Genomic DNA, 16,820 nt, shown 5'->3' on the forward strand with positions numbered 1-16,820 from the left:
CATATCATATCTAGCGCTTACAGAATACTGAAGCTACGCGGAGACAAGCATGCAGGGTTTCCGTAAGTTTAGGCGTTTGATAGGTAGTAATTTGTAATTTTGAAACAACTGACTGGATGAATTAGTTGAAGTTAACCAGTACTTTCCCAACAAATCAATGGAATGTTCTAGAATGGTCATGTGATGTCCACAGACCAGTTATGTCGTACTTTTGAAAAATACTCTGACGTACATGTCCTTGGTTTTTTCCGAGAATTTTCGCCGTGCAACCTTATATGTAGCTCTTTCAGGGATGGATGCTTAACTAAAGTCTGTCAGGTCGACGGTGAACACTTAAAATCTTGCAAGTGTATATTGTTTGTGTTACTTGCTCGTCGTCTTGAAAAACGAAGAGCACTGTGGCACGTGAAGCGTTTTGACCAATTGGAGCTCGAGTTCCAAACAGAAGGGTATAAATACCAGGCGGTTAGTCAAAGAGACGTCCGCCATTGAAGACTGCCTTGCTGCGAAAACTAAAAACAAGATTGTACATTGGTTGTTTTTCAGTTGATTATTTTAAAATACAATATAAAGTTGGGTAGTTATATAAACGCGAGTAACAGCGTCAAGATCCAGCACGTCTCAACTGTCCAGCAGAACATCTCGGCTCAGAACGTCTGTCTCAGTTCGGCAGTAAAAACACTCTTGTTGTGCCAGAGACGGAAAGGTAAATTTTGAGATCAGGTTGAATTAGTTAACATTAACTAACGTTTGACGAAGCGATCTGTGTTGACAGAAATCTATTTCTGTACATAGCCTGTATGTGAATGTCGTGACTTGGCTGGGGTGGACTGATATCTGCGAGGGTGGAGGGCCACTAGCCTAGTTTTTAAAAGACGCAATTCTCTACGTGTTGTCTTGCGACACGCTAAGGCCAGTGCTTCCTGTCGCCATTTTGTTGCTAGCTAGCCAGCCAAAATATCCAAACATGGAGACAAACGTGTATGCAGTGATCCCATTTTAAGAAAGTAACTATGATTAAAATGTAATGTTTCTAGCTTAAGTTAGTAAGAATGGGAAGTGTATTTAGGTATAAAGCGTTGATTATTAAGCACATGATCAGTTCGCTAACAACCATTTGTTTTCGTGTTGACGTGCACTGTAACGTTAACGTTAGCTAACGCTAACCACAACTGTTACTGTTTGACGGTGCTGATTGCATCATGCAAGCTTGGGGCATGGCTATGGTTATTTAACGTAAATGGAGTTTGCAAGTAGCCAACGTGATGGTCATCGATAACACGTTTTTGCTGGCCCAGGAATTGACGCAGTTAGGCAAAGTTGCGTATCCATTAACGTTATTTTATCTCCAGGCAACGATCGTTAACCAGCGTTAAGGTTTATTGGAACGTTAACATTGGCTAAGGTATCAATAGCAAACTAATGTTAAGCGATAAACGGTATTTTAAGTTACCTAGGGCTGTTCAATTCAACGCCAGCCAAACTTCGAAAATGGTAACGTTAAACATTAATGTTGTGTTTAACGTTAGAAGTTGGCATCTGTCTTTTCTGTCAAATATAACGTTACTGCTTGTACGAAAAGTCTTTAACTGGTAATTCGTCGTAAAGTAACGTTAACTTTAATAGGTAACGTCATGCAGGTAACCTTATTGACATGCTTATCTGTTAAGATAACCGTTAAAATGTATTCAACACTCAAGTTGACCACGAATATGTAACCCTACAAGTTTACTGGCCAGTTTGTTTACACTTTCAGCAGTTATGACTGCGGTGTTCTATCTTCGCAACTCACCCTACACGTTGGCAGTGATCGTTCATTGTCGAAGTTAACTAAGTTAATAATTGCCCTCAACAAGCTTGACATGTAATCTCAATGGCTTCTAATTATTCAAACACATTGTAATCGTCTAGAAAATAAAAAAAAATAAATGCCGCAATTGTTTCCTTTCTTCCCCCCTCCAAACGGACAGACTCGTCATCAGTTTAAAATGACAGGTCTGTTGTTCCCACGTTTGACTTTAGGATAATGCGAATGTGTCATTGTTTTGTTTTGAAGTGATAGATTATTAAATAAATTTTTGCCTTTGTTTATTACATGATACTCTTTGTTTTTATTTTGAACTGAATTTGTAAGTCCTTGGCAGGGCTAATAGTTCATATGTAAAGTCAAATGTACCTCCTGCAAATAAACTGAACAGAAAGCTCTACATAACTTGTAATGTAAATTATTTGATTGGGTATGGGCCAAATCCATTATGACAGAAGATGCCCAATTTGAAGAATTGAGTTCTTGATCGGGGTAAGTGGTATAAAATGTTGCATTAAGTGTTGGAGAGGTGTTGTGGATGTAGAATGGTCATCAACATGGGTTGATAATGATTTGACAGTCATTCTTTCCGTTTAGCCTTTGTTGACCCAATGCAATGTTGCCTCAGTCTTTGCGTAGTTGTCCAGTGTTTCAATTGTTTTTGGAACTTCCTGGATAATGTGTTAGATCTTTGGCAACAACTTTTATGTTCAAAGAGTTTGTGAACTATCAATGTCCAGCCAGCCAGTGTTGTGCCCATGTTTATATGTTGTCAACAGTATTGTATGAATTGGTGGAAGGTTTGTTGGCCTTTGATTACTTGTCAGGGATGTTTTTATTTTTCACATGCCTTATCTTGGGACCAAATGATAACACATTCATTATTTGGTCCATGAGTGTATGGTCAGTTTGCCCTCTTTATCCTAATTCATTGTCCTCCCCCCCATCAAGTGCATCCACTACTGTCTGAATATTCGGTGCAGTAGCCACTTTTTGTGGATGGAAGAGCACTGTGTATATTTGCTTCTGAGTATGTTCCATAAAGTATCGGGCCATAGTTCTGTTCTAGTCCACTGGTCTGGGTGAGCAGGTAAGCTTTTAATACAAAGTGTCCAGAGTGGTATCATTAAATTATGGATCAACTTGGGGCCTTTAAGTTTTTCTCCACTTACGTAGGCAATGTTATGATTGGTTGTACTGTCAGTCACTTAGGTCTTTGGTTTTCCTTGTGGAGGAAGTACATATGTGGAGTCAGTAGGTGGCAGTGGACACCACTCAAGCAGGACTTGTAGACATAGGATGTTGGTGTACTGGGTTCTTCCATGTAATGGCATGCTGGTGTTACATTGTTGACCATCCCCGAAACCATTTAAAATTGTCCTTTGAGACTCTGTTAAACTGGCATCACTGGGCAAAACATACTCAAACAGGATGAGCATTTCTGGCTGCTTAATGTCTGCCAATTGGAAATGAAGTCTGAACATAGATTATACTGTATTTTATGTTGTCTTAAAACCTATAATAAAAAATAAAAAAACATATATATATATATACACTTCTGCGATGTATGGTTCTCAAAATATCAATTGTTTACCATGTTTACCATGGTGTTCAAGCAGTGCTTGCAGTGTTTAATTGAATCTGCTTAGCTGTGGGGCAGTGTCTGGTTGGAAAACCTTCCTTCAAGCTTAAAATAACAGAATTTCAAAAACGGTGTATCCTTAGTTTAATAGAGGCGCATGCGTGGTGAATGTCCTTCTATGACACCATATATCTGAAAAGGAATGGATTTGAGTGTATTACAGAACTTCATGGGATGAATGCTACTGCAGACCATAATCCATTTTAATGCCTATCCATCTAAAGCCGTTTCATTTTTTTTTTTTTAAATAAAGCACCAGAGCTGTTTGCTCTTTGTGAGTTGTTTCTTTTATACTATATTGCTACTTGTTTTGGTGGGACATGTCCAGGGTTGACACTGCATAAGTTAATTTGCCAGTGGTAGAATTCTGTGCTCTGGTCTGCAGAGCTGAATTTGATGTCCATGGCTGGAAAACTAGCTGGCTTAACTAATCAGAGTATGAATCCTGTTTGACAAAGGATTTCTTAGGGCTTTAGTAATCCCTTTTGGGTAAGGCAGCACTGCGTGACCAGATACTTCTTTATCTTTTTTAAAATTATTATTATTATTTTAGTTCAGGCAGTCCTGTTTTTACAATGGTCCCAATGAACTGGTCCTTTTGTTTTTCTCCCTTCTGATTTTTCATGAGTAATGGTGTGAGTGGAATGGTTGCGTCAGCAAAAATAAAACATGCCCCAGTGCTGAACATTCCTCTCTCCCCCTCCCCATCCAGTGGTACAGGCAGAAGATGTGCAGTGAGCACTGAGCCACCCCCTTCAAAAAAACGCCCACAGACCCTCAGCTCTGGGCCCCCACCCCCTGCTGTCCCCCTCAAGATGTCGGATGTGATGCGACCTCCCATGAACACGACGGGCGGGAATCCCCTGCCTCCAGAGTACAAAAACCCCAAGAAGCCCGGCCGTCTCACCAATCAACTGCAGTACCTGGAGAAGGTGGTGGTGCGAGCGCTGTGGAGGCATCACTTCTCCTGGCCTTTCAGATTCCCTGTGGATGCAGTCAGGCTCCAGTTACCTGTAAGTAGTGCCAGCCCCCCATAGCAAGGGTTACCAGGGTGTCAATAAGAACAATTCAAGTATGGTCAAGCAGTGTAATAATGAACAATTTTGACTTCTTTTTGTAGTCTTTGTGGATTCTTGGATATGATATTGATTGTCTATTATACCCTGATTAAATTGAATTGAAAGACAAGTTAAATTATCCTTAATGTTATAAGTGTCATTTACTGTTTCTGGGCAATTGTTGGATCTAATATGGTAGAAATCATTTTTATGTATTATATCTTGTGTTCCTCTTTCTCCAAGGATTATTATACAATCATTAAAAAACCCATGGATCTGAACACAATCAAGAAACGTCTAGAAAACAACTATTACTGGAAGGCCATGGAATGTATTGAAGACTTCAACTCAATGTTCACCAACTGCTATTTGTACAATAGAGTAAGCAGACTATTGTCTCTTGCAGATGGGTTCATTAAGCAGTGTTGAACATACTGTGTAATCTAATGATTTCTTATCCTCCCTACACAGCCTGGAGACGACATTGTCCTGATGGCCCAGGCTCTAGAGAAGCACTTCCTGGAGAAGGTAGCGGATATGCCTCAGGAAGAGATCGAGATGAGTGCTGTGACAACGAAGGCTCCGGGGAAGGGGAGGAAGTCGTTGTCAGGTGCTTGAGCGCGTCTTGTCCTCGAGGGGGTCCCCCTAAATAAAGCTGTCTACACCATTATACTACATTCATGGAAACATGGAAACATACTGCCTCCCGTGAGGCCCTCTAACCGCCCCTTGTCCTCTCTCTCTCTCTCTCCACCCCCCCTTTCTCTCTCCACCCCCCCTTTCTCTCTCCATCCCTCTTTCTCTCCCTCCCTTTGTTTTTCTTCCTATGCGATTCTTTTCTCTCTCTGCCTGCAGGCCTGGTGAAACAGAGGCCCCAGTCGCCCGTGTCAGAGGTTGTGTTCCAGCAGACAGTGACGGTCATCCCCCCAGAAGCGCTTCACACCATGCCCAGTACCCCTCTCTCTGCTCAGCTCTCTGCAAAAGTTAGTCCCGTTTTCAGACAGACAGATAAACCTCCTCTAAAGGTGGAGTGTTTTGGTGTTAATGATTTGTGTCTGATATGCACCTATTTGCACACATGTAAACACACATGTGACAAATGCTGTCTCTCTCTTCGTCCCATCTCCGATTAGATCAAGAAAGGGGTGAAGCGAAAAGCAGACACCACCACGCCTGTGGGCTCCACGCTTCCCAGCTGCGAGCCGTCGCCGTCGCCATGCGTGGACGAGGCCAAGGCGCTTAAGGTGATCTCCCGGCGGGGCAGCGGCCGGCCCATCAAGCCCCCGAGGAAGGACCTGCCTGACTCGCCTCAGCAGCATCACCATGGCGCCAAGAGGGCCAAGCTGTCAGAGCGCCTCAAGCACTGCAACACCATCCTGAAGGAGATGTTTGCCAAGAAGCACTATGCTTACGCCTGGCCCTTCTACAAGCCCGTGGACGTGGAGGGACTTTGCTTGCATGATTACTATGACATTGTGCAGCAGCCCATGGACATGGGCACCATAAAGGTCAGAGCCCTTAACCAATAGCTCAGTGTTCTTTGAAGAGGAAAAATTCTTTAGATTGTGTAACACTAGTGAGCTGGCTATCGAATATCTCTAGGAAGTTTAACTTCATTGACACACCAAGACTGCTTTCATAATTATGTTTCATGTAACTTGAATATGTATGTGTATCGTGAGAGTCAATAAGCATTGCATGTTGGGTTAATATAGATCTAAGATACGATGACTGTCAGCAATACCCTCAGAGTTGCTGTGAATTAGTCAGATGTGCGTTTACCCCTGTAAGCACTCATGGGATTAACTTGGCGTAGGTGGAAGTATATGTGGGTGGTCTTGAATATACAATTTTTTTTGCCTTTGCAGAGAAAAATGGACACCCGAGAATATACAGATGCCCTGCAGTTTGCGGCGGACGTTCGGCTTATGTTCTCTAACTGTTATAAATACAATCCCCCCACTCACGAGGTTGTTGCCATGGCACAGAGATTACAGGTGCGTTTCAGCTCATCGCAAACCTACATGTGTTGTAATGTAAGACTGTATTACTTCAGTGTGATCTGAAATAATATATGTGGCAGTGGTTATTAATAATGCTATGCCAACAGATATTTAAGAAATGGTTAAAAAATCTTAGGTCAAAATCAAAGATATATTTTTTTTGCGTACCCTCCACCCTCATCATGATGAAACTAATACTCAATTAATTATAAAGCTGAAGAAATAAACACAAATCCCAGCAATGGCTTATAGATTCTTAGATAACGTCAGCCTTTAATCAGAAAGTCACAAGGACATCAGCCTTTATTAGAAGCTCAAAATCCAGGATGGGGTCTTTCAAGAACATAAAATATTACCTACGCTGATGTGAGAAGAGAAGTGCGGGGGGGGGAAAGAATCAGAATTTTGCTGCCGGAAAGCCTGAAATTGACGCACTACTTGTTTTCTTGTTATAGGAGGTGTTTGAGTCTCGCTTTGCCAAGATTCCTCCGGAGCCGGTGAAGAGTGATCTGCCCGTGCGGCCGCTGAGCCAGAAGGAGAAGAGGCCAGTGAAGAGCCCCTCCAGCTCGGAGAGTAGCGACAGCTCGTCTGACTCGGACAGCTCCTCGGAATCTGAGGAGGATGAGGAGGAGCGGGAAAAGCGTCTGGCCAATCTCCAGGAGCAGGTCCGCTCACATTACTGTCCATTTTCAGAGCAATGGCTCTTTCGAATAACTTAGGTCGTTTGAAAATGTCACTTTCTCCAAAAAAAAATGAATTGGTAGATCACTTTGTATAAGTGAATTTCCTGTTCCAGGTCTAATAGGCTGACATAATATTCTTTCCCTTTGCCATCCTCTGAGGTAATTTAAATGTATGTGTGCCTGAGTGAAGCCACTGTCAGCTGTGTGTGTTTCTGTGAGATTTAAAAAAATTCAGCACTAATATTGTCAGTGTCATGGGCACTCCTAATTCGAGTTGCTCCTTCACTAGAAATCTGTTGCTAGGCACCGAGTGTTGGCAGAGAAACAAATTAGACTGGCTGGTTGTTAGTAGCGCGATGATCAAGCATAGTATGCTTTCCAAAGATTTAGATTGCGGCTCGCTTGATGATGATGACGACGATTATTATCATTAGTTTTGCCAACTGTTGTCCATCAATATCTAATGCAGCTGAAGGCCGTCCATGAGCAGCTACAGCTGCTAACACAAGTGCCCCTTCTGAAGCCAAAGAAAAAAGAAAAGTCAAAGGACAAAAAGAGGAAAAGGGAGAAGGAGGCCACCAAACGCAAATGGGACGACACGAAGGGCCACAAAACCAAGACCAAAGGCCAGAAGAAGGGAAGCAAGGCCAGGTAAAAGACCAACATTCCATCTCTTCTCTTCTCTCCTGCAGAAATTCATAATCTGCATCATGAGACCCAAGTTACTAAAAGTTGTGTTCCTTTTGGAATGTCCTCCTGCAGTCGCCAAAAGGACGCGATTGAGCTGTCGGAGGACGAGGCTCCGGCTCTGCCCATGTCGTACGAGGAGAAGCGGAGGCTGAGTCTGGACATTAACAAGTTGCCAGGGGACAAGCTGGGCAAGGTGGTGACTATCATCAAGGCCCGTGAGCCTGCGCTGCGTGACACCAACCCAGAGGAGATCGAGATCGACTTCGAGATGCTCAAGCCGTCAACACTCCGGATGCTGGAGGCCTTCGTCCAGACCTGCCTGAGAAAGCGACGCAAAAGCTCCAGCCGTGAGTACATTTTTTTTTTTAATGGTAACACAATACTGTGCCCCAGGATTTTACCCATTTAAATGAATTGAAGTAGCACATAAAACACTGTTTGAAATGCATTTTCTTAGGAATATTTTATTCACTTAGACCAAAGTTTGCAATCGTACCAAACCAGAAAGGTTTTTGTGGGAAAACACGTAGCTTGCCTCTGAGTAAATCATGCATTGCGTTAGCACACTGTAGCGCTGATGATGTTCCCTGAGTGGAGGTCATGTGTAGTTTCGGTCGGGTCCCCCAGGTCCCTGTGCTTGAAACCATGAGTCACTGTTGCCTGTGTCAGCTCTTTCCATTGAGCGGAAAGAAGTTCACTCTCCTCTCGGTTGTAATCCTCCGCAGAGAAACAGGCGGCGAAGCCCAAAGGAGAGAAGCACGACACAAAGAAGGAAGCTGACAAACAGAACGGAGGCGAGGAGCTCACGAAGAGGACGAAAGCCAAGAGTAAGTTGATGGGCCGGTGAAGGACACGGCTTGCTTTATGAAAAATCACATGCTGACTAAAAGCAGACACCTACTAGACGCAGACTAATCAAAAGCGTGTGTTCTTGGATTAAGCGTGTGTACTTAATGCCTAAACTTGGCTGGTTGTTTGAAATGAGGTTGCAGCAGACTTTGTCATTTTTTGTAAGATGCTATATAAGTCGGCATAGTGTCTACTATTCCACTGAAGTATTTTTCTAATTCTAGATATGCAAGCCTGTTTATAAAATCAGTGGGTTGAGACCTCTTTCCCAAGCCCACTCAAAACAGTGGTAATAGTTGACATGTTTTTGTGTATGAAGCTTATCTCTGTCTCCTTCTCTCTCTCTCTCTCTCTCTGCCCCTCCCCCTGTCCTCCCCACAGATGAGGCCCCCTCAGCGGTCTCCGAGATGGGCCAGAGCTCGCGCCTCAGCGACAGCAGTAGCTCCTCCTCCAGCTCCGACAGCAGTAGTAGTGATTCTAGCTCCTCTGATAGCAGTGACTCTGAATCAGGTTAGCTGTCTCTCGCTCGGCACTCTTATCCATCGCCCCCCAAACCCACTCCACCCTTCCACTTCACCTCTCTCCTCCCCTCCCCCCCTCCCTTCCTCGCTTTCTGTCTTTCATAGGGCGAGGATGCACAACGGCACCGTTTTTTTGTTACACCCTCCACCAAAAAAAGGACAAGAGAAAAATAAACGAGCAGAGAAATAAACGAACTTATGAATAAATAAACGCTAATCTGTGTCTGTGGATACACATATCCCCCACCACTATCCACCTCCTTGCAAAGTTCACCTACGTTACTTTTTTCTATCTCCTGCTGGTAAAACCAAATACTTGAAAGTTTAACTCATTTAGGTTTTATTTTTTAGTGTGTGTGTTGTTTTGATTTCATTTAGTTGAATGGGTGTTTTTTTTTTTCTGTATTTCAAGCACTTTCCCTCTCTCCTTAAGAGAATAAACTATCACATGAAACTATTTTTCCCTCACGTTTCATTTTAGAGCTATATTTATTTGTTTTTTTGAGGTTTTGATTTGTTAACATTGCAGTTGCTCTATGTTGTCTCACCCACATCAGTAATGGTAATGCTGGGGCATAAAGAAAAGCCAATCAATGTCCTGTGGTGCAGTAGACAAACATGCCTCTACAGTTCAGTTTTCCTCCCCAGTTTACAGTGGCATCCTATGGAGTTATTGCATAGCCCTTTATTGGCAGCCTTTTTTAAAATAGTTTGTAATCCTCTGAACAGCCTCAATGCCATCAGCCATTTAAAATGTTGATGTTAATTTGCATGTGACCAAAAATGTCCCATTTGGAATCCCACTAGTTGTGCTGCTCACAGCCCCACCCCTCACCTCTGTGCTGCTTCTTTAGGCCCCAGTGCTCACCTCTCTGTACTTCATTGTAGACTGGGTTTTGGTTGTGGCATCAGTTTCCTTTGTACCTGTGTGCTGGTGTGTGTTTTTGTATTTTTCTTTTCTCGTTCTTTTGTTATTTTTTTTTTATGCAAAGTTTTATATGTAGTTTGTTTGACTTAGAAACAAAGGATACACTGTACATTACACTTGTTTTATGTTAAAGGTACCCACTAGATTGTAAACAAAGCAGGATAGGAGCTGGACCAAATGAAGGTTTAGACTAGAGTCAAGAGACTGTCATGCTTTTACATCAAAAAGCAGGAGAATGTGCTGTTATGTAGCTTTGTGCAAATTGTTTGCGTTTTACCTTAAAAAGGTATGAAGCTTTTTCATTGGACTTTGAGGTTCAAATAAAAAAAAAAATCATAGACTGGTGTACATTTTAAGATTAGTGGTGTGTTTTTTTTATTTTTTTATTTCACGAAATTCTCTGTATTTAATGTCCCGTCACATAGTACAAATTTAGTATTCACTGACATCGCACACACTACTGGTACTCCGTATTAGCTGAAGCTAGTGATGAGAAGAAATTGGCTCAAAATTATATAATTTATTATAGAGGTAAGTTACTTTGTTTAGTTTGTGTCTTGTGTCTAGTTTGTACTTTTGGTGGTTTTGTCATTGTTTTGTTTCCCTCAGTGTTCAATTCGATCCTCCTTTTTTATGGCGATTTGTATATACTGGACTGGAGTAGTAAAAATACCTCATTGCACATTTTCCATTGGGAAGCTGAGTCACACATGGTGTTTTATGAAATTATGCATAGGCATCCCTTTGTAGTTATGAAGCTTGGCTCAATTCTCCGACTGCAGTGGTGATCATGTGCCTTGTGTGCGTGTCTTGCAGAGAAGAAAGCAAAGCGGAAGCATCATAAAACCAGCGCACACAAAAAGAAAGTAAAAACAAAGGTACTAATTCATTCATTTCTTAAAGTCACGACCCAATCCAGACAATGTCTGTTTGTTTGGAATTTGGATGTACTGGGTCAAGAAATGCTGTGATGGTCACGTGTAGGAACAGTAGTCACTGCCCCTGGATGTTTGATATGAGAAACCTGCAGCAGACTTCTTAAAAGGGTGGCTGTAATGTATTTTTAAACAGGAGTCGAAGCGTGCAGGCCTTCTGAAGGAGGGCCCTGTAGGAGACGACCCATCACGGGCATCTCTTCAGACCAGCGGGTCATCAGATCTTCCCCCTTCAGCCCAGGAGGTTTCAGCCTCCACTGCGGAGTCTAAAAGTCTGACACAGAAGCGGCATGGCATTCTGCCTCCAACAGAGTGCATTGTATCACCCCCAGGTGTGTGTGTTTTATGTGTTTGCATTAAACAGAACTACATTATCCCAAAGAAGCATCCTTTTGAAGATTTATTTAAGACTGTTGTTTTTAAAAAGGCTTGATCTGCTTGGAAGGGAACAGATCGGATGACGTTGCCTCCTTTTAAGTGACATTTTGAGGCCATATGCTGACGACTAACACAAACACGTTTTTTTATTTACCTTTTTGTTTTTCACTCTTTCCTCCCTCTGATCCCACTGTCTCCTTCAGCCTTACATAGTTGCCTGCCCCCACAGCCAGCTCCACCCAGCACCAAAGCAGCCCCTCTACCTCGCAAAAACCGGACAGGCCCCCATACACAGCCTCCCATAGAGCAGGACTCGGTGATGACCACTTCCTCACCAACAACACCAAATCCCAATACCCTCACACCTTCACACAGAGATGCGTCAGACACCCCTGCTGAAACAATTCCCCTTTTCTGTGGCACTAGTGCCACCAGTTCTCCTTATCTGTCCCCAACCGATACCTCTGCCCCCATCCCTCAGCCCCTCTCACAGGAATCGGGACTGGAGCCGAGTTCTCCTGGTCCTTTGGAGAACCCTCTGAAGCCTAGTAGCGGTACCCAGCAGGAGGAAGGTAAGACGGATCCACCTTGACCCGCGTCAGCAAACAACCTCCATCCCCTGCCTTCCCTGCTTCTCCCCCACTCTCACTCAACACCGACAATTTTACCTCCTCAACAGGATACAGACTCTGTACTCTTGCATGATTTCTAGTGTGTCCTCTGGCCGCCTGCTTACATGCATGTTCTGGAGCTCCGTCGAGTGTTTTGGTGTCTCTGGATGCCTCTTCTCCCCCAGCTGCTCCCTGCCTGCACTCGTGCGCTGCGTGTCCCTGTGCTGGTGAATTAATCTGTTGAGAGGCGAAGGGCTAATTTCTCCTCTTTGTCTGTTTGTTTCCATTCAGTGCCACCTCTCCTGTCACCTTTGAACTCTCCGCCTTGTGTGGCCACCACCCCCACAGAGGTAAGAACTCTCCTTGGTCATCATACTTGTCCTTGACCAGTGATTTCATACCTGTGTAAAAATAGTCATGACAAGTTTGACAAGGATTTGTATACTGTGTTCGGACTGGTTTGTATTGGGTTAGTTTAGGGTCACTGTACCTTTTTGGTGAACTGTTTTGGATTGATCCACAATATGCTTGGATTTTGTTCAGATTTTGTTAAAATGGTTTTGTTGGCTGTTTTTTTTTTTTTTTCTGCCTTGACCTCTCACAAAAGCAATTGTTAAGCCAGTGAAATAGAAAAGTTAAACTGTTAAACACTACAATGTGGCGCGATCAGAAACATGATCCAAAACTTGTCTGTCCCTGCTGCAGCCCAACACACTTGCTCCACAGAAAGACGAGCCTGTAGGAGATCCCTCACTGCAGTCCAAACTGCAGGGTAAGCTGTGTGTGTGTGTGTGTGTGTGTGTGTGTGTGTGTGTGTGTGTGTGTGTGTGTGACCGAGAGAAAGAGAGGGGAGGAGGGTTCCATTGCAGTAAGTTCCATGCACTGCAGTTCCCCTCACTGTTATTTTTAATGGACTTTTTTTATATACACCTCTGTAGGCACTAGACATCATGACAGCGAAGATCAACTCAGACTTAATGCGGACTTGGTCAAACCCAGTCAGCCCAAAAAGGTGCACATTCAACTCCATTAAGCTCTTCACTTCCAGTATGTTGCAAATCTCCCCATTTAAGCTGACCTAAACACTGTTCTCAATCTGGGTAACCACACACAGGATATAGTACTAAAGAACGCCGACTCCTGGGCAAGTCTGGCTAAGATGGCTTCGCTGGCCCCCTCTACACTCAAAGCTTCCAAAGAAAGTTTCCAGCAGTTCCGCAAGGTTGCCATGGAGAAGGAGGAAAGGGAGCGGGCGCTACGGCGACAGCAACTGGATGCGGGTCGTGACCGAAAGCCACAAGAGAGAAATGGGTATGGCAGGCAGTAAAGAAATACCTGGGATGCATGAAAATGCTATTACAATGTATAGATCATTTGAAGATTATGCTCTGGTCAATGTATGTGACCAGACAAGTTGCCTGGCTCTGGTCCCATTATGCATCTCCTGATGCTAAATGTCTCCCTAAATGTACCACTGCCTACTTGGCCAGTGGATGTTGATTTAACCGCCACATGAATAAATTGCCATCAGTGTAAATTAATATCTGAAAACGTCAGCTAATATCTTAAAAATCTCACAAACATTAAGTATATATACTTTCTTGATCCTGTGAGGGAAATTTGGTCTCTGCATTTATCCCAATCCGTGAATTAGTGAAACACACTGCACACAGTGAACACACAGTGAGGTGAAGCACACACTAATCCCGGCGCAGTGAGCTGCCTGCAACAACAGCGGCGCTCGGGGAGCAGTGAGGGGTTAGGTGCCTTGCTCAAGGGCACTTCAGCCGTGGCCTACCAGTCGGGTTTCAAACCGGCAACCCTCCAGTTACAAGTCCGAAGTGCTAACCAGTAGGCCACGGCTGCCCACATTGACACTAAGAAAACCATCCAGGTTCTTAGTAATCATATGAATGCATCTTCTCTTGGCATAAGAAATGGGAAAATTAACTTAAATTAAGCAAGAAAGCTGTAAATGTAAAGCTTTATGTGCTAACCCAGTGACTTTCATAAAATGCCAAACCTGTTGCCACCAGCAAGAATGTGATAATTTCATCTCATTTCACATGTGACGAGATTAGTTGCAGTCAGAACAGAGTTCATGTACAGGGAAAGTTCTTAAAGGAACAGGAGCCAAAAGAGTGTTCAGTTTTCAGGGATAGAGAAGTAAAGTTGTAGAATTGCTTATTGAAAGGAGTATAAAGAACCATTGTTGAAGCACCTTTAATATATTTCTTTCACCAATTTTTCTACTAAATCATATAAAATATTTCCCTCTTTGATGCTATATAGTCCCCAGCAGCCATTGCGCTCTGAGCCAGAACCTCCAACCAGGCAGGACTCGGTGGAGTCTGGTGAGCTGCCCATAATCGCTGCCATCCTGGACCAGCCTAAGGTCACGGAGGAGCAGCCAGCTGAGGCCAAGCCTTCCACGCCGCCTCCCCAGCCGGGCACACAGAGCAGCATGGACCGCCAGCGCGAAATGGCTCGCAAAAGAGAACAGGAGCGGCGCAGGCGAGAGGCCGTGAGTGTCTAGTTTCTGTATTTAGGCATGTTGTAGAAATGATCTTCATGGGATTTCTGTGTGGCCCTCTCGGACTTCTGAACATGTCTGGACCTCTAGATTTTCGCTGGGCTTTGTATTTTGTTCTATACTTAAACTGTTGAGTTTCCTTTATCCCCAGATGTCCGGTGTGATTGACATGACTATGCAAAGTGACATCATGGCCACGTTTGAGAAGAGCCACTCTAGCTCACTCAGCTACAAACTGACTGGAATCCTGTCCCCCTTCGCAACTCCCACATGCCCTGCACCTTCCACCTCAGAACCAGAAGTTCAAGATGCTTGATGCCTGAACTTTGAAACTTAACATCTTTGACGACAGAAACGGGTCACAGTGTTAGAAACAGGTGGTTGAGTTTGAAACTGTAAAACAAAAGAAAAAACTAAGTGAGGGTGGAGTTTCTGTCATAAGAGGGTGTGATAAAGTATGCATCCTGTAGATATTGTACAGTGTTAAATATATAAATATATATATATAAATATACATGTATGTATATGGCTGTATGAGGACCAGATTCTTGCCTTTCTCCTTCATACCCGTTCCTGCGGTTCCAGGAACCATCTGCACTGAGTCGCTGTTGATTGTTCAACAGCAGACCTTTTGAGAGGGAAATTGGGGAGGGGGGTGAAAAAATGTTCTACACAGAGTAAGTTTGTGATTATTTGATTGAACTTAGTCTCATTTAGTGCTTTGAATCTTACCGTTTCTCTCTATTTGGTAGAGTATTTAACCTAGGGGTCTGAACTCTGGAAAGTATCAAGTTGAAGAAAAAAAAAGAATTGCATTCCAGTTGTTGCAACTTAAATGTTATATCCAATTTTTCTCTGCTGGAGTTTTGAAGTGGCAGTACCATAAGTGAACTGTTATAAATGGGGTCGGTCTGTTTCCCCTAGTGTTTCATTTACTCCTCTTCAGTGATGCACCACTAAAGTATGTTAAGTGTTATATTTGTCTTATTTAAATTGAGGGACAAAAAAGGTTTTTCTATTTTCCTTTTCTTTTGTCAAATAACTCAATAGGCTACATGCAAGTAAATATTGGAAGTGTTTGTTAATCTGTAATAAAGAGTTTACATATTTTGTTACTGTATAAGTACCAGTTAGAGGTTTATTTTGTATTTTTGGGGGGGTTAATATTGTTTAGTTGTAGCCTGTTTTATTGCCAAATCTCAGTTTTCAGTGCATGGGATTGCTGAGGTCTTCGTTCAAATGAATGATTCTGTCACTTAATTGGAATGTTACATTTTGGTATCTTCATGTACATTTTGAACACCAATAAGGAGGCATTATGTTCAAGACAACACTCAAACACGTTCCCCTTGTAAAAGTTTTTTTTTTTTTTTTTTTTTTTTTTTTCAATTTTACGTCAGAATCTGCTATTTGACCATAGCAAGGCCACTTTATATCCCTTTGCACCTGTGCACATGAAAGTAAGGTGCCATAGAATCAGTGTGACCCCCTGGACGCTCAGCTTTGCGCCTAAAATGTCTACTTTCTTGCAGAATGTTCTAAGTGTTTTGGCAAGTGAGAACCTTTTCAAGTTGTAGAGGTGTTTTTGTTATTTCTTTGTCCAAATGTACGGTTGGCCTATCGTCTATTTCATTATTCCATTAGCACTTTATTCTGTATCTCACGGTATGAGAGCATGTCATGCTATAAAAACATAAAATAATATAATTTACAAAAGAATCGTAGGCCTACTGTAGAGGTTAACGCATTAAACAAAACAGTATTTTCCGTATAAATCGTTGTCTTGTCTTTTGTGTGTTGGCTAATCTAAAACTTTTCTAATGTAAAATATAATTTGTCATAGGTCTGGGGAGGGTCGTGACTCGATAGCCAGGTTTCAATGGATGAAATGACCAAGATGCTACTCTCACTACTACAAGGTCAACTCCATCGCTCTTGAACCTGATCAGTCAGACCAACCTAATCTGCTGTGCGTCTTGTCTAACCAGTGTGTTTTAATTAGATTGACAAGTTATCAGGCTTATTTACAATCTATAGAGTGGTAGGCTCGATGGAGTGGTAAATATGAAGCACATTCATTAATACTCATCCTAGAGTTTAAAGGTCAATCTCATGTTTGACCCTTAATGCAACACTGAAAGTTAAGCCATATCTTACTTGATTACTTATAGGTAGCCTATTA

At 42.8% G+C, this 16,820-nt stretch overlaps 1 protein-coding gene across 2 annotated transcripts; it reads left to right on the forward strand.

Moving 5' to 3' along the window:
* On the forward strand, positions 1–16,399 carry brdt (bromodomain, testis-specific). Of its 2 annotated transcripts, none has more exons than XM_076278425.1 (21): positions 1–62; positions 4,162–4,462; positions 4,751–4,888; positions 4,979–5,117; positions 5,363–5,490; positions 5,641–6,015; positions 6,376–6,504; positions 6,966–7,175; positions 7,663–7,844; positions 7,956–8,230; positions 8,609–8,710; positions 9,114–9,242; positions 10,998–11,059; positions 11,253–11,448; positions 11,698–12,066; positions 12,397–12,455; positions 12,811–12,877; positions 13,044–13,117; positions 13,220–13,416; positions 14,398–14,629; positions 14,790–16,399. In XM_076278425.1, the coding sequence occupies exons 2-21, from the start codon at positions 4,265–4,267 to the stop codon at positions 14,952–14,954; spliced, it is 3,426 nt and encodes a 1,141-aa protein (XP_076134540.1). In that variant the 5' UTR covers positions 1–62; positions 4,162–4,264; the 3' UTR covers positions 14,955–16,399. The 2 variants fall into 2 exon arrangements, with proteins under 2 accessions (XP_076134540.1, XP_076134539.1); XM_076278424.1 differs by having other exon boundaries at positions 5–706.
* The last annotated feature ends 421 nt before the right edge of the window (positions 16,400–16,820 follow it).

The sequence above is a fragment of the Alosa pseudoharengus genome, unplaced genomic scaffold, assembly GCF_046254945.1.
Source record: "Alosa pseudoharengus isolate Yale_2024_CS ecotype anadromous, Long Island Sound unplaced genomic scaffold, YU_APseudo_1.1 YU_APseudo_1.1_scf_11, whole genome shotgun sequence".
NCBI lineage: Eukaryota > Metazoa > Chordata > Actinopteri > Clupeiformes > Clupeidae > Alosa > Alosa pseudoharengus.

Excerpts from the sequence above, each read along its gene's own strand:
- brdt (XM_076278425.1), top strand. The coding sequence starts at position 4,265 with ATGTCGGATGTGATGCGACCTCCCATGAACACGACGGGCGGGAATCCC. Across the intron at positions 5,118-5,362 it reads GGGGAGGAAGTCGTTGTCAG|GCCTGGTGAAACAGAGGCCC; the intron begins GTGCTTGAGCGC and ends CTCTGCCTGCAG. Across the intron at positions 9,243-10,997 it reads TAGCAGTGACTCTGAATCAG|AGAAGAAAGCAAAGCGGAAG; the intron begins GTTAGCTGTCTC and ends CGTGTCTTGCAG.